The following is a 21,343-nucleotide window of genomic DNA, read 5'->3' on the forward strand; positions in this document are numbered from 1 at the left end:
GCGGAACATTCCACAGCTGTTAATTTCCGTTGATTCCTCTGCTCTGATTTGTCGACCCCAAAGCCTTTGATCCTTTCATTCATCTCTCACAGAAAGAGAGAACCGGACACACGCACAGACAGACAGACAGACAGGTAACTTCATGTGATTTTAGTTAAACAAACAAACAAACACACACACACACACACACACACACACACACACACACATTTTGAGGTTTAAAGGGCACAGGAATGCTTGTTGTAGGTGTGCTCCTTGTATAGTATCATAAGATTACTGGGACTCTAGGCAACGAATCGCGAGGTAGAGCTCATAATCCAGATGAATGGAGAATGAGCAACATCTGTCCTGCTTCGCTGATTTCTGTTTTAGAATTCCAGATTGGTTATTCACTTTTTTTATATGATTTCAAATGTTGAAAAACTAATATGAATCCCCCGTGATATGTATTTTGTAAGCTAAATGAGTGTTAACTATGTAAATATTAAAGTGTCAAGGCACATAGTAGTTGAGAAAATATTGCTAACACAACTTCCTTGTTTCTTTCGGCTCCTGGGCATTTGTGGGTTATGGCTGTATGTGTATAAACACCATAACCCACAAAGTCCCAGACACCCACAACAGATTTTCACAATCTATGGGCTGTATGTGTGAAAATCCATTGTTGATTTGGTACAATGTTCAAAATGTTTAGGCTAATGCTAATGTACTGTTAAAATCAGTTAAAAATCAGTTAAAATCAGATACAATTGCAGTCTGGTTAAGGGCACGCGCATTAACCGATAACTGCTGAACTGTGTTATGGTTCGAACTCATGGATTATAACGGCAAGTTATGAGTCAGCCTTGTATTCTTTCCGTCGGTGTTGTTATAGTTAATGTGAAATTGCCCAACTGCAAGAGAGATTTATTCTGTTATATTAAGTGAACACTTAACACTTAACATATATTACAAAGAAAATACTCTTTCCATGAGAAGATAAAGATGATGTGCATTTGAGAGAAATATATACATGATTGATGATAGACAGATGACATGATTAAAAGGGAAAGTGACATGAAGACGAAATCTGAGACTTTAATTGAAGAGCTGGAGGAGAAATAAATAAAATCATAATATAAATCTATATAGGTCTTCTAGTGTAATTGAGTGCTTTGAGTGGAGCTAGTCTATTGTGTAAAGCACTGTTATATTTTACAAAAGCAACATTGATTAATCTGTAAAATAAATCTCGACATCAGAAGATTTCAAGAGTCAAATATTGAGGAACCTGATAGTAGAGACAACCAGTCAAGTTATCTGCAAACATCTTTTTCTATCTGCATCATTATGATCTTCTAGTTGGTGGTTAACACATTTGAAATTTTATTGTTCTTAATAAATGCCTTGAATATTTATATATGGCACAATATTTCAATTCATGTTTAGAAACAGCTTTTTAAATGAGAAGTGTGTGGCTCTTAAAAGAGCCTTTGTGTTGTCTCCAGCAGTCAGAGAGGGTCCATGTTTACTTCTTGGCGGCCTTCTCGGTCTTCTTGGGCAGCAGGACCGCCTGGATGTTGGGCAGCACGCCGCCCTGAGCGATGGTCACTCCGCCCAGCAGCTTGTTGAGCTCCTCGTCGTTGCGGACAGCCAGCTGCAGGTGACGGGGGATGATACGGGTCTTCTTGTTGTCGCGGGCAGCGTTTCCAGCCAGCTCCAGGATCTCAGCGGTCAGGTACTCCAGCACGGCCGCCAGGTAGACCGGAGCTCCGGCACCGACACGCTGAGCGTAGTTTCCCTTTCTCAGCAGCCTGTGGACACGACCGACCGGGAACTGGAGCCCGGCGCGAGAGGAGCGGGTCTTGGCCTTTGCTCTGGCTTTGCCACCGGTTTTGCCTCTTCCACTCATGGTTAGATGTGTTTTCTGGACTAAGAACTCAGAGAAACTGGAGCTCCAGCAGCCGGAGCCTCCTTTATATGTCGGCGGACAACCAAGCAAACAGGAGGCTCCAGTAGAGCAGCAGGGGGCGGCCCGCTCTCACTGTTGGCGGGCATGTTAAAATAATTTCCCCCCCAATAAGCAGCGGAGATCCGGGCGGTGGGTTCCTCCTCTAGGCGGAGCTGAGCTGCAGGAGGAGCCGCTCACCAATCAGGATCCGGAGGTCTGAAGCAGCGTCACATTTCACCGCCGGTCCCACAGTTTAAGAGCAGCGAGTCTCTCCGTTGAATCACACATTTTCTCCTGTTCAGAGAAAGAAAAAGAAGTCATGGCAAGAACCAAGCAGACCGCTCGTAAATCCACCGGAGGCAAAGCTCCCAGGAAGCAGCTGGCCACCAAGGCTGCCCGTAAGAGCGCCCCGGCCACCGGCGGCGTGAAGAAGCCTCACCGTTACAGGCCCGGTACCGTGGCTCTGAGAGAGATCCGTCGCTACCAGAAATCCACCGAGCTGCTGATCCGCAAGCTGCCCTTCCAGCGCCTGGTCCGAGAAATCGCTCAGGACTTCAAGACCGACCTGCGCTTCCAGAGCTCCGCTGTCATGGCTCTGCAGGAGTCCAGCGAGGCTTACCTGGTAGGACTCTTCGAGGACACCAACCTGTGCGCCATCCACGCCAAGAGGGTCACCATCATGCCCAAAGACATCCAGCTGGCCCGCCGCATCCGTGGAGAGAGAGCTTAGACTCACCCGCTACCACACCACCACAACAAAACGGCTCTTTTAAGAGCCACCTCACTCTCAACTCAAGAGCTCATTTCCTCTGCTGGCTTCAAATGTTAAATCATATTACTGAATAATTTGTATTTAAAAAGAAAAGAAAACAAAGCCTTTAACGTTAAATTCACTATACCTAGCTTGATAAAATAAAAACACTTAACCTCCACTCCAACTAAAGCCATAACATACAATATATTGCTGTATGGATAAAAACTGTTTGGTACTCTCATGATTTACTTTAACCTTCATTAAATAAAGCAGTCAAATGAGTCCCACCTTGGGTAATGTATGAAGATACTTACTTTAATGCACAAATAATATATTTGTAATGTATACATGACAATCTGGCTGGAGCCATCTTTCATATGAGTGCTTTTTCTTTTGATACTTTCAGCTACTCAGAGTAATTTCACGGTGTAATATTCGTACTTTCACTGAAGTAAAGGGTCTGAAATACACTCAACGAGCAAGCTCCATGCTGTCTATAATGAATGCTGATGCTCAGTAGGTGGCGCTATTGCACCAACACTTTATTTAACAAGTTGAGAGCAGATACAGTCTATCTGAGGAACAAGACTAGAGAAATGGGAGCAGAGTGGTGTGTTTCTGCTCTGATGGAGAACAGTAAGACATGAGGGAGCTGTCCAAGGTGCTTGTGATCACTGACAGATAGAAATCTTGGCAGGCTGGGCCCTCAGGTGTTTTGGCTCTCTGCACACTTGGCAGCGTGCACCTGACCGCACCTCAGAGCAGCAATTAAACCTGCAGAGGGAGAAAGATGGAGTGCACAAACAAAATATTATATGTTTGCTCTGTATACTGAACTGCAAAAAGGGAAAAATAAAGATTATACAATTATAGTTTTCATAAATATCGTGCAGCTTTTTTGGAAATATTACGGTAAAATTATATTAGCACTGTTGAATTCCTGTTTAAGATTGCCATTTTATTCCATTTTTTTTTACCGTAAAAAATAAAAAGGTTTTCCATCAAAAGAAACGTTGTTCCGCCATATAATTGACAAGAAAATACTTTATAAATGCCACATGAATTAAATATTTGACCATTAAATATTACAGTATATTTCTGTTAGAGATATAGTGTTTAGTACATTTAACAGTGATTTGGCTTTCGAAAATTTTGGAGATTTATATATTTTCAGCGATTTGATAACAAGCACTTCTCTTTTTTGGTTGTAAATTTTCATGAGGCTGTGATTATCGTAGAGGATTATCCTATATTAAATATATGGTTTTATATCCCTTAAACTATACATTTTGTATCCTCTGCATGATATATATATATACACACAGTCCAGGCCAAAAGTTTGGACACACCTTCTCATTCGAAGCATTTCCTTTATTTTCATGACTATTTAAATTGTAGATTCATCAGAACTATTAATGAACACATGTGGAATTATGTACTTAACAAAAAAGTGTGAAATAACTGAAAACATGTCTTATATTCTAGTTTATTCAAAGTAGCCACCCTTTGCTCTGATAACTACTTTGCACACTATTGGCATTCTCTTGATGAGCTTCAAGAGGTAGTCACCTGAAATGGTTTTGACTTCAATTTTGACTCATCAGACCAAAGCACAGATTTCCACTGGTCTAATGTCCATTCCTTGTGTTTCTTGGCCCAAACAAATCTTGTCTGCTTGTTGCCTCTCCTTAGCCGTGGTTTCCTAGCAACTTGACCATGAAGGCCTGGTTCACGTAGTCTCCTCTTAACAGTTGTTCTAGAGATGTGTCTGCTGCTAGAACTCTGTGTGCATTCATCTGGTCTCTAATCTGAGCTGCTGTTAACTTGTGATTACTGAGGCTGGTGACTCAGATGAACTTATCTTCAGCAGCAGAGGTGACTCTTGGTCTTACTTTCCTGGGACGGGCCTCATGTGAGCCAGTTCTGTTGTAGCGCTTGATGTTTTTTGTGACAGCACTTGGGGACACATTCAAAGTTTTCGCAATTTTCCGGACTGACTGACCTTCATTTCTTAAAGTAATGATGGCCACTCGTTTCTCTTTAATTAGCTGATTGGTTCTTGCCATAATATGAATTCTAACAGTTGTCCAATAGGGCTGTCAGCTATGTATCAACCTGACTTCTGCACAACACAACTGATGGTCCCAACCCCATTAATAAGGGAAAAAAGTCCAGTAATTAACCCTGACAAGGCACACCTGTGAAGTGAAAAACCATTTCAGGTGACTTTCTCATGAAGCTCATTGAGAAAACACCCAGGATTCGCAGCGCTATAAAAAAAGCAAAGGGTGGTTACTTTGAGGAATCTAAAATACAAGAAATGTTTTCAGTTATTTCACACTTTTTGTAAAGAACATAATTCCATATGTGTTCATTCATAGCTTTGATGCCTTCAGTGAGAATCTACAATGTAAATAGCCATGAAAATAAAGAAAACACATTGAATGAGAAGGTGTGTCCAAACTTTTGGACCGTACTATATATATATGTTCATATTATTAAATATGACAACCTATTTAACATGTTAAAATATATTTTCCCTAAGGAAAAACAATCTTACATTTTTTTATGATCAATGCCAAATAGTAGCCATTTAAGTATTTCATGTATACAAGGTGTATATTATGTATTAGTCTCACTTTTTGTTCTTTTATCATATCTATATGTCTATATCTTTAGCTGCTGTGACGACTAAAGTTCCCCACTGCAGGAAAAAACAAAGTCATATCTTTTGTGTGACACTTGATGAAGAGTACTAATATTCAGGCGTAAGTGGAACAGAGTAACTGTAACATTTGAACATTTCTGCACAGATGTCATGCATTTGATCATTAATAGTAGAATTATGAAGTATTTATATTAAAAGTGGTCTTTAACAGAAGAAATGTTCACAGCCAGCAACTCTCATAGGAAGTCTGGATGAACTCCATCAGCCTCATCAGTGTGTTTGCTGCGACCAGAATAACTTCATTTTATTATAAATTCATTAGGGGGAGATGTTTGTTTTTACACTCAGTCTCTGGACAAACATGTGGAGCAGCTGGGAAATGTTTATTATCGGAGCTCTGATGCACTTTAAAGCATTTTAGGAGAGAAATAAGTGTTAAAAGCCGCTAAGAAGTGCTGTTCTTGGCGGTGAAGAGGTGAGGTTTGGAGGCTCCACAAACAAAATGCAGAGAGCATCAGAACTCTACGTGACTTCAATGTGAAGAGAAACAAGTCCGCTATCAGCTCCGTCACTCTCAGCCTTCAGCACTTCTCCTACATTTAGTTTTTAGCCTTTTATCAGTGCAGAGAAAACACAAGTGTCCCGGCTTTCACAGTGCACAGAGGAGCCGCGGCCTGGCTTGAGTCTCCACGGTTCTCATGGTGTGTTCAAGTACAGCCCGCTGCTCCGAGCTCTGCAACAGTCCCTCAGACTCTCTGGCCACTCCGTGAGGAACAAAGCTTAGAGGAAGTCATGGCAGATAAAGAAGTCGCTCCCGCCGCCCCGGCCCCGGCCAAAGCAGCGAAGAAGAAGGTTTCTAAACCCAAACCGGCTGGTCCCAGCGCCAAAGACCTCATCATTGCTGCTGTGTCCGCATCCAAGGAGCGGGGCGGCACGTCTCTGGCCGCCATCAAGAAGGCTCTGGCTGCCGGCGGATACGATGTGGACAAGAACAAGGTCCGCGTCAAGACCGCCATCAAGGGCCTGGTCGCTAACGGGACTCTGACCCAGACTAAAGGGACCGGGGCCTCCGGATCTTTCAAGCTCGCCAAGAAGGCCGCCGAGCCCAAGGCCAAGAAGCCCGCAGCTAAGAAACCTGCAGCTAAACCTAAGAAGCCCGCAGCCAAGAAACCTGCAGCGGCCAAGAAGTCCAAGACATCGGCAGCAAAGAAGCCAGCAGCCGCAAAGAAGTCTCCCAAGAAGGCCAAGAAACCCGCAGCGGCCAAGAAAACCACCAAGAGCCCCAAGAAGGCCACCAAGCCCGTCAAGAAGGCTACACCCAAAAAGGCTGCTGCAGCCAAGAAAGCCCCCGCAAAGAAAGCTGCTGCCAAGCCCAAAGCCAAGAAAGCAGCACCCAAGAAGAAGTGAGCGCCACATCACTCTCATCACCAAAGGCTCTTTTAAGAGCCAACCACTTCATCTAAAGAAAAAAAAAAATCCTCTTATGTTGGTGTATGATTACTAGTACTAAGTGTTCATTAAGCACAATACTTACTATTAATTGCTCCTTAAGATGACTGATTTAAACATTTTCATTCTGGGACATTTCTTTCAGCACAGTAGTCACATAGTCAAAATAACTATCTGAGATATTAAAGTATAAAAAAAATCTTGAGGCAAACAAAGATATTTAAGTTACAGATACAGTTTATAAATTGCAATAACATCCATCAATTTACAATAAGTGATTTACATTTTATGAATTGTGTATTCAGGAATATTTAAGATACGTCAAATGTGTGTTACTTTTATACTTTTTGCATAAATGTCTGACATTTCTATTCTTTGAACCAAAATGGGGTTATACATTTTATCTATGACACATTTTTCTCACTCAAGGTATAGTGTCAGAGTCAAATTTACAAAAGACAAACAAGTACTAAATAATCCACTTAGTGAACATAATGGGGTTGTAATACATGATCTTCAGGAGATGCCAATATAAAACATATGGGTTTGAAATAGTCAAAGTTATCCATTTATATATATAAAAAAGTCATTGAATTAGTTGACAGTTTTTACAAACACAACAATTACTATGAATTTATATACATGTCAGGAACAAGGTTATAATAGTTTTGGATTTTATTAGTTTTCTTTATTTGTTTTTAGTTTTTGGAAAATGCTTAGTTTTAGTTTGGTTTTTTATTAGTTTCAGTGTTTTATTGTAATGGGGTATTGGGTGCCAGATGCAAAAAAAGTCACAAATGTTGCCTTTATTTCCTTTGTCTTATCCATCTCATCCCTAAAAGGTTTATTAAGTCATAAAACCAGATAGATGAAACATATTGACATTTCATATCAACCAAAAAGGTTTACGTATGAAAAAAGTTTGCAAAATGAAAACGGACATTTTGACTTCTCTCATCTGTTAGTCTTGTCACTAAACAGTACATTCGTTTTTTATTTTTTTAAAAACTTTATTTCATTCCACACAAATGTTTTTCAAGTCTAGTTTATTTCCGTTAACTAAAATCAGGAAAAAAAAAAAAAAAAAAAAAATACTCTGGTCTTTATCTGAATGTTTGTCAATTTACAGTGGTATTTGAATCAGTGATATTTAGTTATAGCTCGTAGTTATAAACCTGATATGAAGGGAGTAGAAATAAGTTTTACATTTTTTGAAATTCTGCAATATGCAAACAATGAAGTAGATGTCTCAAAAAAAAAAAAAAAAAACCTACAGATGCATAGAGTGTAGTGAAATAAAAGCCTCATTGTGCATCTTAGATATTCTCTTTCCACAAGTCTGGACGAAGATTGTTATGGAGGCAAAACACCCTGCATGTCAAAATTGTTGTACATTTTTCTTTCTAAAGAAATTTGCTCTTAGAAATAGTGTGTGGCTCTTAAAAGAGCCTTTGTGTTGTGTCCAGCAGTCAGAGAGGGTCCATGTTTACTTCTTGGCGGCCTTCTCGGTCTTCTTGGGCAGCAGGACCGCCTGGATGTTGGGCAGCACGCCGCCCTGAGCGATGGTCACTCCGCCCAGCAGCTTGTTGAGCTCCTCGTCGTTGCGGACAGCCAGCTGCAGGTGACGGGGGATGATACGGGTCTTCTTGTTGTCGCGGGCAGCGTTTCCAGCCAGCTCCAGGATCTCAGCAGTCAGGTACTCCAGCACGGCCGCCAGGTAGACCGGAGCTCCGGCACCGACACGCTGAGCGTAGTTTCCCTTTCTCAGCAGCCTGTGGACACGACCGACCGGGAACTGGAGCCCGGCACGAGAGGAGCGGGTCTTGGCCTTCGCTCTGGCTTTGCCGGCGCCCTTACCACGTCCAGACATCTTCACTTACTAGTATTATTCGAGATTAAACGAAAGAAAGTGCCATATGGCGTCCACGCCGACAATATGTAGCAACGCTGCTGCGCTCTGATTGGTCGAATTGAGCGTAACGGTGGTTGTCCAATCAGGAACGAGCTCAGTTCAAGCTTCCTGCTGGACAGCCGCAGGTGTTTTTCGGAATAAAATGCTACACGTTTTTAATTAAAATTACCTAATTTTGAAGAGAATGGTTGCTTCTACAGGCGCATCTCAATAAATTAGAATATCATTAAAAAAGTTTATTTATGTCAGTAATTCAATTCAAACAGTGGAAACAACACATATAGATCCGTTACACACAGAATGAAACATGTCATGTCTTAATTTATTTAATTTCTTCTAAATATAACTATTATGGCTTACATTTAATGAAGACCTAAAATTCAGTGTCTCAAAACATTTGAATATTACAAAAGACCATTTTAAATAGTAGGTTTAATATGGAAATGTTGGCCTCTGAAAAGTATGTCCAACTAAATGCACTCAATACTTGGTTGAGGCTGTTTGATTTGAACTACTGGAAATTGACTTTTCCATCATATTCTAATTTATTGAGATGCTCCTGTAGATAGTAGGGTCCAGCCCCAAGCGAGTGACTGAACAACTGAGATAGACAAATGGACAAGTCCTTCATAACAGTCATCTAGTTCAACCAAATAAGACAACAAATGAAAATAAGAATAAGGATATAAGGAATTAATTGTCATTGTAATTCAGCCAACGAAATTCAGTAACTTTAAAGCTCTATAAAAACTCAAATATATTATATCTGTTTTATTTCTCCATTGTGATGTCAGTAACACTTTATTGTTCAAAGATACATTTAAAAAAAAAAAAAAATCATGCTTAATGTTATAACCATTACGTCTTCAAGATTAGGAATATGCTTGAATGTGAATATAAGCTTGAATAATTGCTTTATTTTCAACAGGTCTTACTCCTTAATTTTGGATTACAAAAGAGAGGTGTTTTAATACACACTGACAGATAACAAATAGATAAAATGAAATCAACAATAAATACAATAATAATAAAATGATGCTGTAAATGATCCTGAAAGTGTATCCAGCCTAAACAAACTACTACTTGCTTTTAATTTTTTTTAAAATTGCTTTTATTTTGAAAGATATCGTACCCGGAAATGCAGCGGCTTAGTCGAGCTGCAGGTTTTCAATTACGTCCGTAAGAGACACTCAACCATACAGTCACTCAACACGTCCTTTATTGGTCTCCTAAAGTGCTTGTACCTCTCCGTGGTTCTCTGTGTCCGTAGAGGAGAAGCTCCGCGAGCTCGGAGGCTCCGGTGGATTTAATGCAACTCATCCTTTTCACTAAGAACCCACACCTGCAGCCCAATATCAACCTGTCACTCAACAATCGCAAAATCAATATCAGCAAAGAAGCAACTTTCCTCTGCATTACTTTTCAAAATAACATGACCTGGACCAAACACATCAATAACCTGGAACAAAAAGCAAACAATAGACTCAACCACCTCAAAGCCCTCTGTGGAAAACATGGCGCCTCACCCTCAACAATCATCAAAGTTTACCTGGCATACATCAGACCACTCTTTGAATACTCCGTCCCCGCTTGGATCACCATCTCTGACAACCAGCTACAAAGACTACAAATCATCCAAAACAAGGCACTTAAACTGGCTCACAGACTCCCGTCCTACATCAGCAACCATTACATCCACACCATAACCGGCATCCAGACCATCAGACAGAGACATAGAGTCATTAAACAGAAATACATGAAAACAGCAATAAACAACCCTTCTCTACACACAAGCCCTGAGCTATCCCTCCAGGCTCATGACTCCTTAGCCAAATGTCCTTTATTTCTAAAATCCATCACGTTTAACCAAGGAAAAGCGGACCCAACCACCATGTGATAACTTTATTTTTAATAATTTACTTCCAGGCGACTTTGATTACCACCATTCTCCAAATGTATTACGCATTGCGCATTATTTAGTGTCAATTTGAAGCCATTCACAGTATTTTCTTTTGACTTATGTAATGATTATGAATGTGACCTCTATCTTATTTGTTGGATTTGTACAAAGAGCAGAACATTCTTAATTGTGTAACTTATGTCTTCAAGGTTATATAAGAAATATGCTTGGATGTGAAAAAGTTTCAAACAATGCTTCATCTCTAACACGTTAGCATGTATTGTATGGCTATATATGGGATAAACGTAGTGATATTTACCAGGCCAATCCTTAAAATATTGGTCATCATATAAGAGACTATTTATGGTAACCTATGTGGGCCTTTTTAAACATACATTTTTACTACTTCTGCAACACTTTTCCCTCTCAATTTTATTTTACAAGTCAGCTCCGCACAGATGGGGGAAAAAAAAAAAAAAACCACCATGTACCTACATTAAATGCATTTCAATATAGATCTCTACTTAAGAGTTGTGGTGCAATTTTTATTGATGTCATTTCTATTCCATTTTGAGCAACAAGATGAAAACAATGAATGCATTTGGGATACCAGCTCTCTGAAAGAGATGCGTGGCTCTTAAAAGAGCCGTTTTGTTGTGTTGGGGTGGTAGCGGGTGAGTCTAAGCTCTCTCTCCACGGATGCGGCGGGCCAGCTGGATGTCTTTGGGCATGATGGTGACCCTCTTGGCGTGGATGGCGCACAGGTTGGTGTCCTCGAAGAGTCCGACCAGGTAAGCCTCGCTGGACTCCTGCAGAGCCATGACAGCGGAGCTCTGGAAGCGCAGGTCGGTCTTGAAGTCCTGAGCGATTTCTCGGACCAGGCGCTGGAAGGGCAGCTTGCGGATCAGCAGCTCGGTGGATTTCTGGTAGCGACGGATCTCTCTCAGAGCCACGGTACCGGGCCTGTAACGGTGAGGCTTCTTCACGCCGCCGGTGGCCGGGGCGCTCTTACGGGCAGCCTTGGTGGCCAGCTGCTTCCTGGGAGCTTTGCCTCCGGTGGATTTACGAGCGGTCTGCTTGGTTCTGGCCATCTTTCTTTCCTTCTTGCTAGAAAAAGAGTGATACCGTCGTACGGTCACTGGTTGCTTTATATAGCCAGAGCCGGCGGGCCGACGACGCTGATTGGTGGATTTAACGCACGTGACAGCAGCTCTGTTTGGTACGGAAAAAAAAAAATCTAACTTCAGGTTTAACTTTATTTGTATAGCAAGTTAGTAATTAAATTATACTTTTATAAATCATTGTTATAATAATTATAGAGCCAATAATGTTAAACAAATATATTAATAGTGCAAATAAACGTAACTGAAAAACAAAACATAGATTTAACATAAACATTCCACTAAATTAAATTAAACAATTAAGAATGTTTATAAATATACCACATAAAAGTATATTAGTGACTACAGTAAAGTTCTGCTTACATCAACTCGTCAGAATAATAATACTATGTTAGGAATTTATATACATACAGTTAAAAAAATACTAGTATACACATGCATCTGAAAATATTAGAATATCATGGAAAAGTCTATTTCTAGTAGTTCAAGTCAAATAGCCCCAACCAAGTATTGAGTCATATAGATGGACATACTTTTCAAAGGCAAACATTTCCATATTAAACATACTTATTAAAATTGGTCTTTTGTAATATTAAACATTTTTGAGACACTGAATTTAAGGTCTTCATTAAATGTAAGCCATAATCATTATGATTAGAAGAAATTAAGACATGAAAAGTTTTGTTCTGTGTGTAATGGATCTATATGTGTTATTTCAACTTTTCGAAATTAATTACTGACATAAACTTTCTAGGATATTCTAATTGGAGATGCACCTGTATGTATGTATGCGTGTAGTCAAGTAAGTCAAAAAAAGTCTAAATACATACATAAATAATATATATATATATATATATATATAAAATTATTACTTATTATTCTGCAGTTCTTCGTCTGCCGCCATGTTGTCCTGACTCAATGTATCCGACATTACCTTACAGTTCCCACTATGCCCGCAACTGAACGGTGAACCAGTTTTGTTATGCTGTGAAAAACCTCAGTAAATATATAGTGCAATATTGTACAACCAAACTTTGAGTGGCATTTCGACACAATATTTTTTCATAATACGTCATATTAAGTAGTACAAAAAAAACAAAAAGAGAAAGCACTCTTTGAAGAGATGTGTGGCTCTTAAAAGAGCCTTTGTGTTTGTATCAGCAGTGTGTAGTTTAACCTCCGAAGCCGTACAGGGTGCGGCCCTGCCTCTTGAGAGCGTACACCACATCCATGGCGGTCACAGTCTTCCTCTTGGCGTGCTCGGTGTAGGTGACGGCATCACGGATGACGTTCTCCAGGAAGACCTTCAACACACCGCGGGTCTCCTCGTAGATCAGACCGGAGATACGCTTGACTCCACCGCGGCGAGCCAGACGGCGGATAGCGGGCTTGGTGATGCCCTGGATGTTATCACGGAGCACTTTCCGGTGACGCTTAGCGCCTCCTTTACCGAGTCCTTTACCTCCCTTACCGCGGCCAGACATTTTCTATTATGCTGAGTTTGGATCGTCAGAAACGAATGACTGGAAGCTCTCTGATCGCCGGTATTTGAATCTGAACTGCGGACGTGAGAGAGAACAGATGACTCATGTGTTCCGGTGGGCGGAGACAAACTCAGCGCTTCCTCGAGTTTAGAAGTTGAATCTGGACATAAGATCTTTTATAGCAGAAAACAAAGATGATAGGTATATACTTACAGATTGTAGAGATTTAACGATGTAGTATTAACTGTTGCTTGTTATTCAACTAGCTTTTACTAAAGAATGACCCAAACATTAGAAAAAGTCAAAGAATATGACCCAAAGCATGATGAATGGTGGGGGCTATGATTTAAAATAAGGGCTGAAGAATATAGTTTTGCAGTTAAAGTCGTCATTTTACAGTATAATAGAGGCCTACTATTACTAGACACTGTTATTGTTTCCCTATTATAAATTGCATTCGACTTTTTGCATTTTTTTTTTGTAACTTGCTTCGGCTGCACAAGTGATAGATCATTAGCAATAATACTACTACTATTAAAGGAGCTCAGTCTAATACTGAGGTATTTGAGTCCCGGAATAACCTGGTTGACACGCCTCGCATTGACTGATGCTCTCATACCACATTGAATAAGTGTTCACGCTGTTCCACAACACAGTGTGTTTATTGCCGTGCAATGTAAACAAAGAAAAACATACAAACAAAATACCGGCATGATGAGTTACAGCGCTACAGCGGTCAAAAAACCATTTGCCCTTCTGGGTCAAACCCTGCACAAAGAGTGAACAATCACACCTATATGCACCTGAGCTCCCCAGGTAACAGCACAGCGACCCCACACATACATTGAGTGAATTACACCACACATAAAAACAAAACCAAACACATTCAGCTCCTACAACTACTAATAATAAGCCTCCAAAAAAATACAACATATTGACAGGTGTGCCGAAATAAAGTTTTCCACTGAAATGTAGACTTGTGTAAAGAGGGAAAACCTAGATATTGAGTTTATGATAAATGAATAAATACATACACTCAAGTAATGTACTTAAGTACAATTTTGTGTACTTTACTTGAGTATTTCCATTTTATGTAATTCAATTATTTTTACTAGACTACATTTAGCTGACATCTTTCATTACTTTTCAGGCTGAAAATATATTTTTTTCTAACTAAACCAACATGACTTTCTATTAAAGAGTTATGAGCCTTATTTTCAAAGCAAAAGATGAGACGAGTCATCCAGACATTTCCCCATATGAATAAAAAAATATATTTACCACACTAATTATTAATAGCTTTGTTGTAGCAATGCGTTTGCTGTAGGGAAAATATCATTAAATTCAAGGGAAAAAATTGGACATCTAAAAGATATTCATCCTCAAACCAACTGAATCAGACACATCTCTTTTACCATTTGGGTATCCAACAATCTAAAAGGATTTTCATTTTCAGTCATATTTGTCATGCACAGGTACAAAGAATATACAGATTGGATAAACTGACCAGGGTTCATTGTAATACATTAAGAACATTAGTACTACATTTTTCATATTTTTTAGAAAGGATATTTGAAGTCAATAGACTGCCAACTGGGTTTTTTTTTTTTTTTTTTTTTAAATCAACCTTGCTATACACACACTTATTTCAATAAATTACTAGAAGGTTTTTTTGACTGAAGTTTCAATGATCAGAGGAAAAGCTCTTGGGATGAAGTGGGTGGCTCTTAAAAGAGCCGTTGTGTTGTTTGAGCAGCAGCAGTAAGAGTTTACTTGGAGCTGGTGTACTTGGTGACGGCCTTGGTGCCCTCAGACACGGCGTGCTTGGCCAGCTCCCCGGGCAGCAGCAGGCGGACGGCGGTCTGGATCTCCCTGGAAGTGATGGTGGAGCGTTTGTTGTAGTGAGCCAGACGGGAGGCCTCGCCGGCGATGCGCTCAAAGATGTCGCTGACAAACGAGTTCATGATGCCCATGGCCTTGGAGGAGATGCCGGTGTCGGGGTGGACCTGCTTCAGCACCTTGTACACGTAGATGGCGTAGCTCTCCTTCCTCTTAGTCCTCTTCTTCTTGCCGCTCTTGGTGACGGCCTTAGAAACGGCTTTCTTGGAGCCCTTCTTGGCTGCTTTCGGTGCTGGATCAGGCATGTTTGGTTATCGAGTCTATCAGAGTCGAATGTCCTCTCAGCCCTCAGAGCGCTACTTTATGTCCGTTTCATGTAAATAAAGCTGTGCTGTTGCGCTCACATGATTGGTTGGCTTCTGAGCGGGACTGAGCATGCGCAGTACAAAGAGTCCAAGTTCTCTGCCGTCACTGCAAAATCAGGATGGCCGAGCGTTCACCTCCCCTGGAGGTGTCGAATCCTACTTCTGACAAGCCTGTTTTCTTCAACCAGATTAATGCTGCATCTTATCAGAGACTTGAGGTCCATTTCAGTTGGAACACAGTTACCATACAATGTGATTGCATTGTCTGTCTGCCACTCAAGATTTCATACATTCTTAATGGAAATAACTATTGGAATGCAAAATATTGAATCTAATTAATTGCTACAGCAATATAGAACATGTAAAACATGTAATACTGTGCAGGAGAGAGGGAGCTTTCTAAAGATGCCTGTGATGAATAGGTTTGATGTTGTGGAGAAACTTGTGAAGAAGCTGAAGCTATAAATGTTTTGTTTTTTTAGCAAGTTTGTTTTTTTTAAATGTAAAAAAGCAACTTGTCACTGCATCTTTTTTTTCTTTTTTAATCTGTGCTGGAAAATGGAGATCTTTTGTACATGAATGCTTCTGCTAAATGTCTTTGAATGATTGAGACTGCTCACCATGCTTCTCTTCGGTTTATTACTAATTGTGAAGCTTTGACACATTATTGTGAGTTACACTCCCGGATGGGAAGGCCTGCTTTAGATCAGCATTGGTATACTTTTATAAATAAGACAATGCTAGGACTACTGCCTACCTATATTTGTAGCCTTATTGCGCAGAGAAGTGCTGGTCCTTATTCTTTCCGTTCTCAAGATCTTTTTTTGCTTTCTGTTCAATATGCCTGTACTGAATTGGGTAAAAAGACTTTTGTTCACTCTGCACCTTTTGCATGGAATAAGTTACAGAATGACAGGAAACTAACAGACTAAATATCATTGAGTGCTTGTAAATCTAAACTGAGAGTATTTGAGGACGACTCTATAACGTACGTATTTTTAATAATCTGTTTGTAAATGTAATCATTTTTGTTTTTTTACTGTATTATTTTGTAACTGTCAACTCAATGGGCTTTTCAAGTTAAGTAAAGGTTATAATAATATAATATTTATTAAATCAACAGTTGCAAATGGATCATATATAGTGAAATAAACACCTAAATGTTTGATTTGGATGTTTTATTCTCACTATTCTGTTATTGGAGAAAAATAGCCAGAAACCTCAAAACTGGCCATTGAGTGATGTTTTGGATTGGTTTTGGGTTTAGGACACCAACCTGTGCGCCATCCACGCCAAGAGGGTCACCATCATACCCAAAGACATCCAGCTGGCCCGCCGCATCCATGGAGAGAGAGCTTAGACTCACCCGCTACCACACCACAACAACAAAACGGCTCTTTTAAGAGCCACCTCACTCTCAACTCAAGAGCTCATTCCCCTGCTGGCTTCACATGTTCAATCATATTATGACTGAATAATGTTTTGTTTTTGTTTTTTTCCCAAGTAAAACCTTTAACGTTAAATTCATTGGGCCTCATTCACGAACCGTTCTTAAGAACAAATTTGTTCTCAAGTCCTACTTACGAAGATTGTGGCATTCATGAATTTTTTTCTTAACCAGGATTTTTCTTAGGTAAGAACAAATCCTACAAACACTCAGGAGTACTCTTAAGCACATTTCAGTGCTGACATGTTGGCATGGTTGTGTTGTCTTCTTTTGTTAAGTTTAATAAAATACATTACAGTGACATTTCCCTCATATTTATGTATTTATTCATTCATTTAATTTTTTTTCATTTTACATTTTAATTAAATTAAATGTGTCAAAGCTTTAACATGAATCAAGTAAATTGGAAATCATGCTGTCCATTAGTGATACCACCCTATTTATAGGTGGCATTTCTCCACGACCTACAAAACAATGGCATATATATTACTGCTGCAGGAGGGCTCTGTCCATACTGGTTCTGTTGCAAGTTGGCACTGTGGGACTTCATCTGTGATAAAAAATAAATAAAATCAAGCCAAGGTTGCAACCCCTCAGCCCACAACCTCTGGACACAAACTCGCCACGGGCCCCTGCCTAGTGCCTACACACGCAAAGTGTGTGCGCAAAGGCGCTCTTCCCATTACGCACATGACAACACCGGCCAACATACAACCACACAAAATAACTGTCATTTTAGGTCTGTTTTGTTTGGCACCTGCCATGTACAGGACGATACGGGAGAGAAACCTGCAGAGGGAGAAAGATGGAGTGCACAAAAACTGTGGGCAGTGAGTCTTTAGGGGTAGATAGCAGGTCAACAGTAAATGCCACATAGAAGTGGTGACATCATCTCAAAGCTGTGAATCTGAAGATCAATTTGAATTAGTATGTTCATTTGTTCTGGTCAAAATATCTAATAAAATGACTTACTTACTATTGAGGTGTATAAGGGTTCTTAACATAAATATGTGCCCCTTTGAAATTTGTTTCCATGTTCAACTATGTCCCATATATTTTTGGGTTGATACAATTTGTTACACACATTTGGTGCTGAATTATGCAATTTTATTCATATCGAGAATGGATAGAAATGGTCAAAAAATCAGTCAAAATGTTACATCAATGTGCCAATACTTTATGAGCAATAGGGGAAAAATACATGCAGTGATTTGGGTTCGAAAACTTTGGTCATTTTGGAAATTTATGTATTTCAGTGATTGGATAACAAGCACTTCTGTTTTTCAAACTGCAGAGAAACTCCCTTATTGTCAATATACCTAGGACAACTTCACATCCTCTAAATGATTTAGGTCTCTAGTTTTCGGTTCCATGAGGCTGTGATAATCCTAGAGGTCACAGCAACTCATTTTATACAGTGAGGTCCAGACTCAACTGATGACTAACATCATCCCACATGAAGAAAACTCATTGAGTCCACAAGAGTCTCAGCGTTCCACTGATACCCAGTTTATGTCATTCAAAGCCTAAAGGGACCTCAGTATGCACAACTATTCAAATACAGTACGTGGAAATAGAAAATTCCTAGTAAATGAGGAAAAACATGTGGTTTTTTACTTAAATTGCAGGTAATCAGCATAAAAGGGAAGCATGACGTCAAGAGGTCACATGAACTCTTTGATCATCATTATCGTGGCTGGCTCTACGCTGGGGCAAGAGGGGGCCGAACCCCCTTAAATAAATGTCTTGCCCCCTCAAATCAAAATTTTAGAAGTTGAGAAAGCACATTTTAGTACACTCACTGACAAAATTATCTGCAGTAGCAGAAAAATCAGCCAAAAAAGGGACACATGATACACAATTGTTGGTTGAAGTCTGGATGAAGGATGTTTTATTTATTTTATTTTCATTTTTCAGTTCCCCCCTGAAGGATTGCCATCTTATTGTGGTCAGGGGGGTTGCGTGCCTCAGTGACCTTAAGAGCTAAACCAGCAGGAGCTTAGTCTTCAGGTGGGACACCTGGACAGGTGTGAAGGTAGAGACAAAGTGTAATCCACTTCTCCAGGTTGGGGTTGGACACATAGACCCCTTTCAATGAAAAAGGCATCGTTACTATAAGCACAGAAAAAAGTGCTGGAGCATGAAGTGTACACGATGCCCCCTTCACATTTCTGACTGTCCCCTCATACATGTTGCCTAGAACCGGCCCTGATCACAATGATATAATCATACTTATGTAAATGTATGAAGTTTGCTATTTTGTATGATGATAAGTTTAATAATGTATTTGCTGTATAGCATACCTTATAAAAATATATTCTGTTATTTTTCTATATTAAATATCTGGTTTTATATTCCTTATACTTTACATTTTGTATCCTCTGTATATAGCCTATATATTTAAATATAATTATCAATTGATGTTCATATTACTACATATGACAACCTATTTATTATGTTAGAATATATTTTTCTTCAACAAAACACAAAATACTCAGGAAAAACAATCTTACAAAATAATAAATTATATAAATATGATCAATGCCAAATAGCAGCCATTTAAGTATTGTATGTATACAAGGTGAATAGTATGTATGTATTAGTCTCACTTTTTATTCTTTTTTTCTGTTTTCATATCTATATGTCTATATCTATATCTTGAGCTGCTGTGACGACTAAATTTTCCCACTGCAGGAAAAAAACAAAGTCGTATCTTTTGTGTGACACTTGATGAAGAGTACTAATATTCAGGCGTAAGTGGAACAGAGTAACTGTAACATTTGAACATTTCTGCACAGATGCCATGCATTTGATCATTAATAGTATAATTATTAAGTATTTACATTAAAAGTGGTCTTTAACAGAAGAAATGTTCACAGCCAGCAGCTCTGATAGGAAGTCTGGATGAACTCCATCAGCCTCATCAGTGTGTTTGCTGCGACCAGAATAACTTCATTTTATTATAATTTCATTAGGGGGAGATGTTTGTTTTTACACTCAGTCTCTGGACAAACATGTGCAGCAGCTGGGAAATGTTTATTATCGGAGCTCTGATGCACTTTAAAGCATTTTAGGAGAGAAATAAGTGTTAAAAGCCGCTGAGAAGTGCTGTTCTTGGCGGTGAAGAGGTGAGGTTTGGAGGCTCCACAAACAAAATGCAGAGAGCATCAGAACTCTACGTGACTTCAATGTGAAGAGAAACAAGTCCGCTATCAGCTCCGTCACTCTCAGCCTTCAGCACTTCTCCTACATTTAGTTTTTAGCCTTTTATCAGTGCAGAGAAAACACAAGTGTCCCGGCTTTCACAGTGCACAGAGGAGCCGCGGCCTGGCTTGAGTCTCCACGGTTCTCATGGTGTGTTCAAGTACAGCCCGCTGCTCCGAGCTCTGCAACAGTCCCTCAGACTCTCTGGTCACTCCGTGAGGAACAAAGCTTAGAGGAAGTCATGGCAGATAAAGAAGTCGCTCCCGCCGCCCCGGCCCCGGCCAAAGCAGCGAAGAAGAAGAAGAAGGTTTCCAAACCCAAACCGGCTGGTCCCAGCGCCAAAGACCTCATCATTGCTGCTGTGTCCGCATCCAAGGAGCGGGGCGGCACGTCTCTGGCCGCCATCAAGAAGGCTCTGGCTGCCGGCGGATACGATGTGGACAAGAACAAGGTCCGCGTCAAGACCGCCGTCAAGGGCCTGGTCGCTAACGGGACTCTGACCCAGACTAAAGGGACCGGGGCCTCCGGATCTTTCAAGCTCGCCAAGAAGGCCGCCGAGCCCAAGGCCAAGAAGCCCGCAGCGAAGAAACCTGCAGCTAAAACTAAGAAGCCAGCAGCCAAGAAACCTGCAGCGGCCAAGAAGACCAAGACATCGGCAGCAAAGAAGCCAGCAGCCGCAAAGAAGTCTCCCAAGAAGGCCAAGAAACCCGCAGCGGCCAAGAAAACCACCAAGAGCCCCAAGAAGGCCACCAAGCCCGCCAAGAAGGCTACACCCAAAAAGGCTGCTGCAGCCAAGAAAGCCCCCGCAAAGAAAGCTGCTGCCAAGCCCAAAGCCAAGAAAGCAGCACCCAAGAAGAAGTGAGCGCCACATCACTCTCATCACCAAAGGCTCTTTTAAGAGCCAACCACTTCATCTAAAGAAAAAAAAATCCTCTTATGATGTTGTCTGATTACTAGTACTAAGTGATTATTAAGCACAATACTTACTATTAATTGCTCCTTAAGATGACTGATATAAACATTTTCATTCTGGGACATTTCTTTCAGCATATTAGTCACATAGTCAAGATTACTACCTGAGATATTATAGTATAAAAAAAAATCTTAAGGCAAACCTAGACGGCAACAAAGACGTTTAAGGTACAGACTGTGGGTTTATAAATTGCAATAACATCCATCAATTTACAGTTAGTGATTTACATTTTATGAATTCAGAAATTTAAGATAAGTAAATGTTTACTTTTTGCAGAAATGTCTGATATTTCTATTC

The 21,343-nt window shown here is 40.2% G+C and overlaps 7 protein-coding genes across 7 annotated transcripts; 3 read left to right on the forward strand and 4 right to left on the reverse strand.

The window, feature by feature from the left end:
- Positions 1–1,025: 1,025 nt before the first annotated feature.
- Positions 1,026–1,895, reverse strand: LOC131977599 (histone H2A). Its single transcript, XM_059340984.1, has one exon. The coding sequence runs from the start codon at positions 1,889–1,891 to the stop codon at positions 1,508–1,510; it is 384 nt and encodes a 127-aa protein (XP_059196967.1). The 5' UTR covers positions 1,892–1,895; the 3' UTR covers positions 1,026–1,507.
- Positions 1,896–2,149: 254 nt separating this feature from the next.
- LOC131977595 (histone H3) lies at positions 2,150–2,916 on the forward strand. The gene has a single exon (XM_059340981.1). It carries the CDS (start codon positions 2,250–2,252, stop codon positions 2,658–2,660), a length of 411 nt encoding a protein of 136 aa, XP_059196964.1. The 5' UTR covers positions 2,150–2,249; the 3' UTR covers positions 2,661–2,916.
- A 3,213-nt stretch (positions 2,917–6,129) lies between these two features.
- LOC131977615 (histone H1-like) lies at positions 6,130–6,759 on the forward strand. Its single transcript, XM_059341001.1, has one exon. It carries the CDS (start codon positions 6,145–6,147, stop codon positions 6,757–6,759), a length of 615 nt encoding a protein of 204 aa, XP_059196984.1. The 5' UTR covers positions 6,130–6,144.
- A 4,490-nt stretch (positions 6,760–11,249) lies between these two features.
- On the reverse strand, positions 11,250–11,710 carry LOC131977616 (histone H3). Its single transcript, XM_059341002.1, has one exon. The coding sequence runs from the start codon at positions 11,702–11,704 to the stop codon at positions 11,294–11,296; it is 411 nt and encodes a 136-aa protein (XP_059196985.1). The 5' UTR covers positions 11,705–11,710; the 3' UTR covers positions 11,250–11,293.
- Positions 11,711–12,860: 1,150 nt separating this feature from the next.
- LOC131977611 (histone H4) lies at positions 12,861–13,249 on the reverse strand. The gene has a single exon (XM_059340997.1). The coding sequence runs from the start codon at positions 13,216–13,218 to the stop codon at positions 12,907–12,909; it is 312 nt and encodes a 103-aa protein (XP_059196980.1). The 5' UTR covers positions 13,219–13,249; the 3' UTR covers positions 12,861–12,906.
- Positions 13,250–14,943: 1,694 nt separating this feature from the next.
- Positions 14,944–15,392, reverse strand: LOC131977603 (histone H2B 1/2-like). The gene has a single exon (XM_059340989.1). The coding sequence runs from the start codon at positions 15,360–15,362 to the stop codon at positions 14,988–14,990; it is 375 nt and encodes a 124-aa protein (XP_059196972.1). The 5' UTR covers positions 15,363–15,392; the 3' UTR covers positions 14,944–14,987.
- Positions 15,393–20,034: 4,642 nt separating this feature from the next.
- Positions 20,035–20,973, forward strand: LOC131977588 (histone H1-like). Its single transcript, XM_059340973.1, has one exon. It carries the CDS (start codon positions 20,315–20,317, stop codon positions 20,933–20,935), a length of 621 nt encoding a protein of 206 aa, XP_059196956.1. The 5' UTR covers positions 20,035–20,314; the 3' UTR covers positions 20,936–20,973.
- Positions 20,974–21,343: the final 370 nt, after the last annotated feature.

This window comes from Centropristis striata, chromosome 9 (genome assembly GCF_030273125.1).
Source record: "Centropristis striata isolate RG_2023a ecotype Rhode Island chromosome 9, C.striata_1.0, whole genome shotgun sequence".
NCBI lineage: Eukaryota > Metazoa > Chordata > Actinopteri > Perciformes > Serranidae > Centropristis > Centropristis striata.

What these genes read in the sequence shown, in the direction of transcription:
- LOC131977588 (XM_059340973.1), top strand. Translation starts at nt 20,315, where the DNA reads ATGGCAGATAAAGAAGTCGCTCCCGCCGCCCCGGCCCCGGCCAAAGCA.
- LOC131977603 (XM_059340989.1), bottom strand. Translation starts at nt 15,362, where the DNA reads ATGCCTGATCCAGCACCGAAAGCAGCCAAGAAGGGCTCCAAGAAAGCC.
- LOC131977595 (XM_059340981.1), top strand. Translation starts at nt 2,250, where the DNA reads ATGGCAAGAACCAAGCAGACCGCTCGTAAATCCACCGGAGGCAAAGCT.
- LOC131977599 (XM_059340984.1), bottom strand. Translation starts at nt 1,891, where the DNA reads ATGAGTGGAAGAGGCAAAACCGGTGGCAAAGCCAGAGCAAAGGCCAAG.
- LOC131977615 (XM_059341001.1), top strand. Translation starts at nt 6,145, where the DNA reads ATGGCAGATAAAGAAGTCGCTCCCGCCGCCCCGGCCCCGGCCAAAGCA.
- LOC131977616 (XM_059341002.1), bottom strand. Translation starts at nt 11,704, where the DNA reads ATGGCCAGAACCAAGCAGACCGCTCGTAAATCCACCGGAGGCAAAGCT.
- LOC131977611 (XM_059340997.1), bottom strand. Translation starts at nt 13,218, where the DNA reads ATGTCTGGCCGCGGTAAGGGAGGTAAAGGACTCGGTAAAGGAGGCGCT.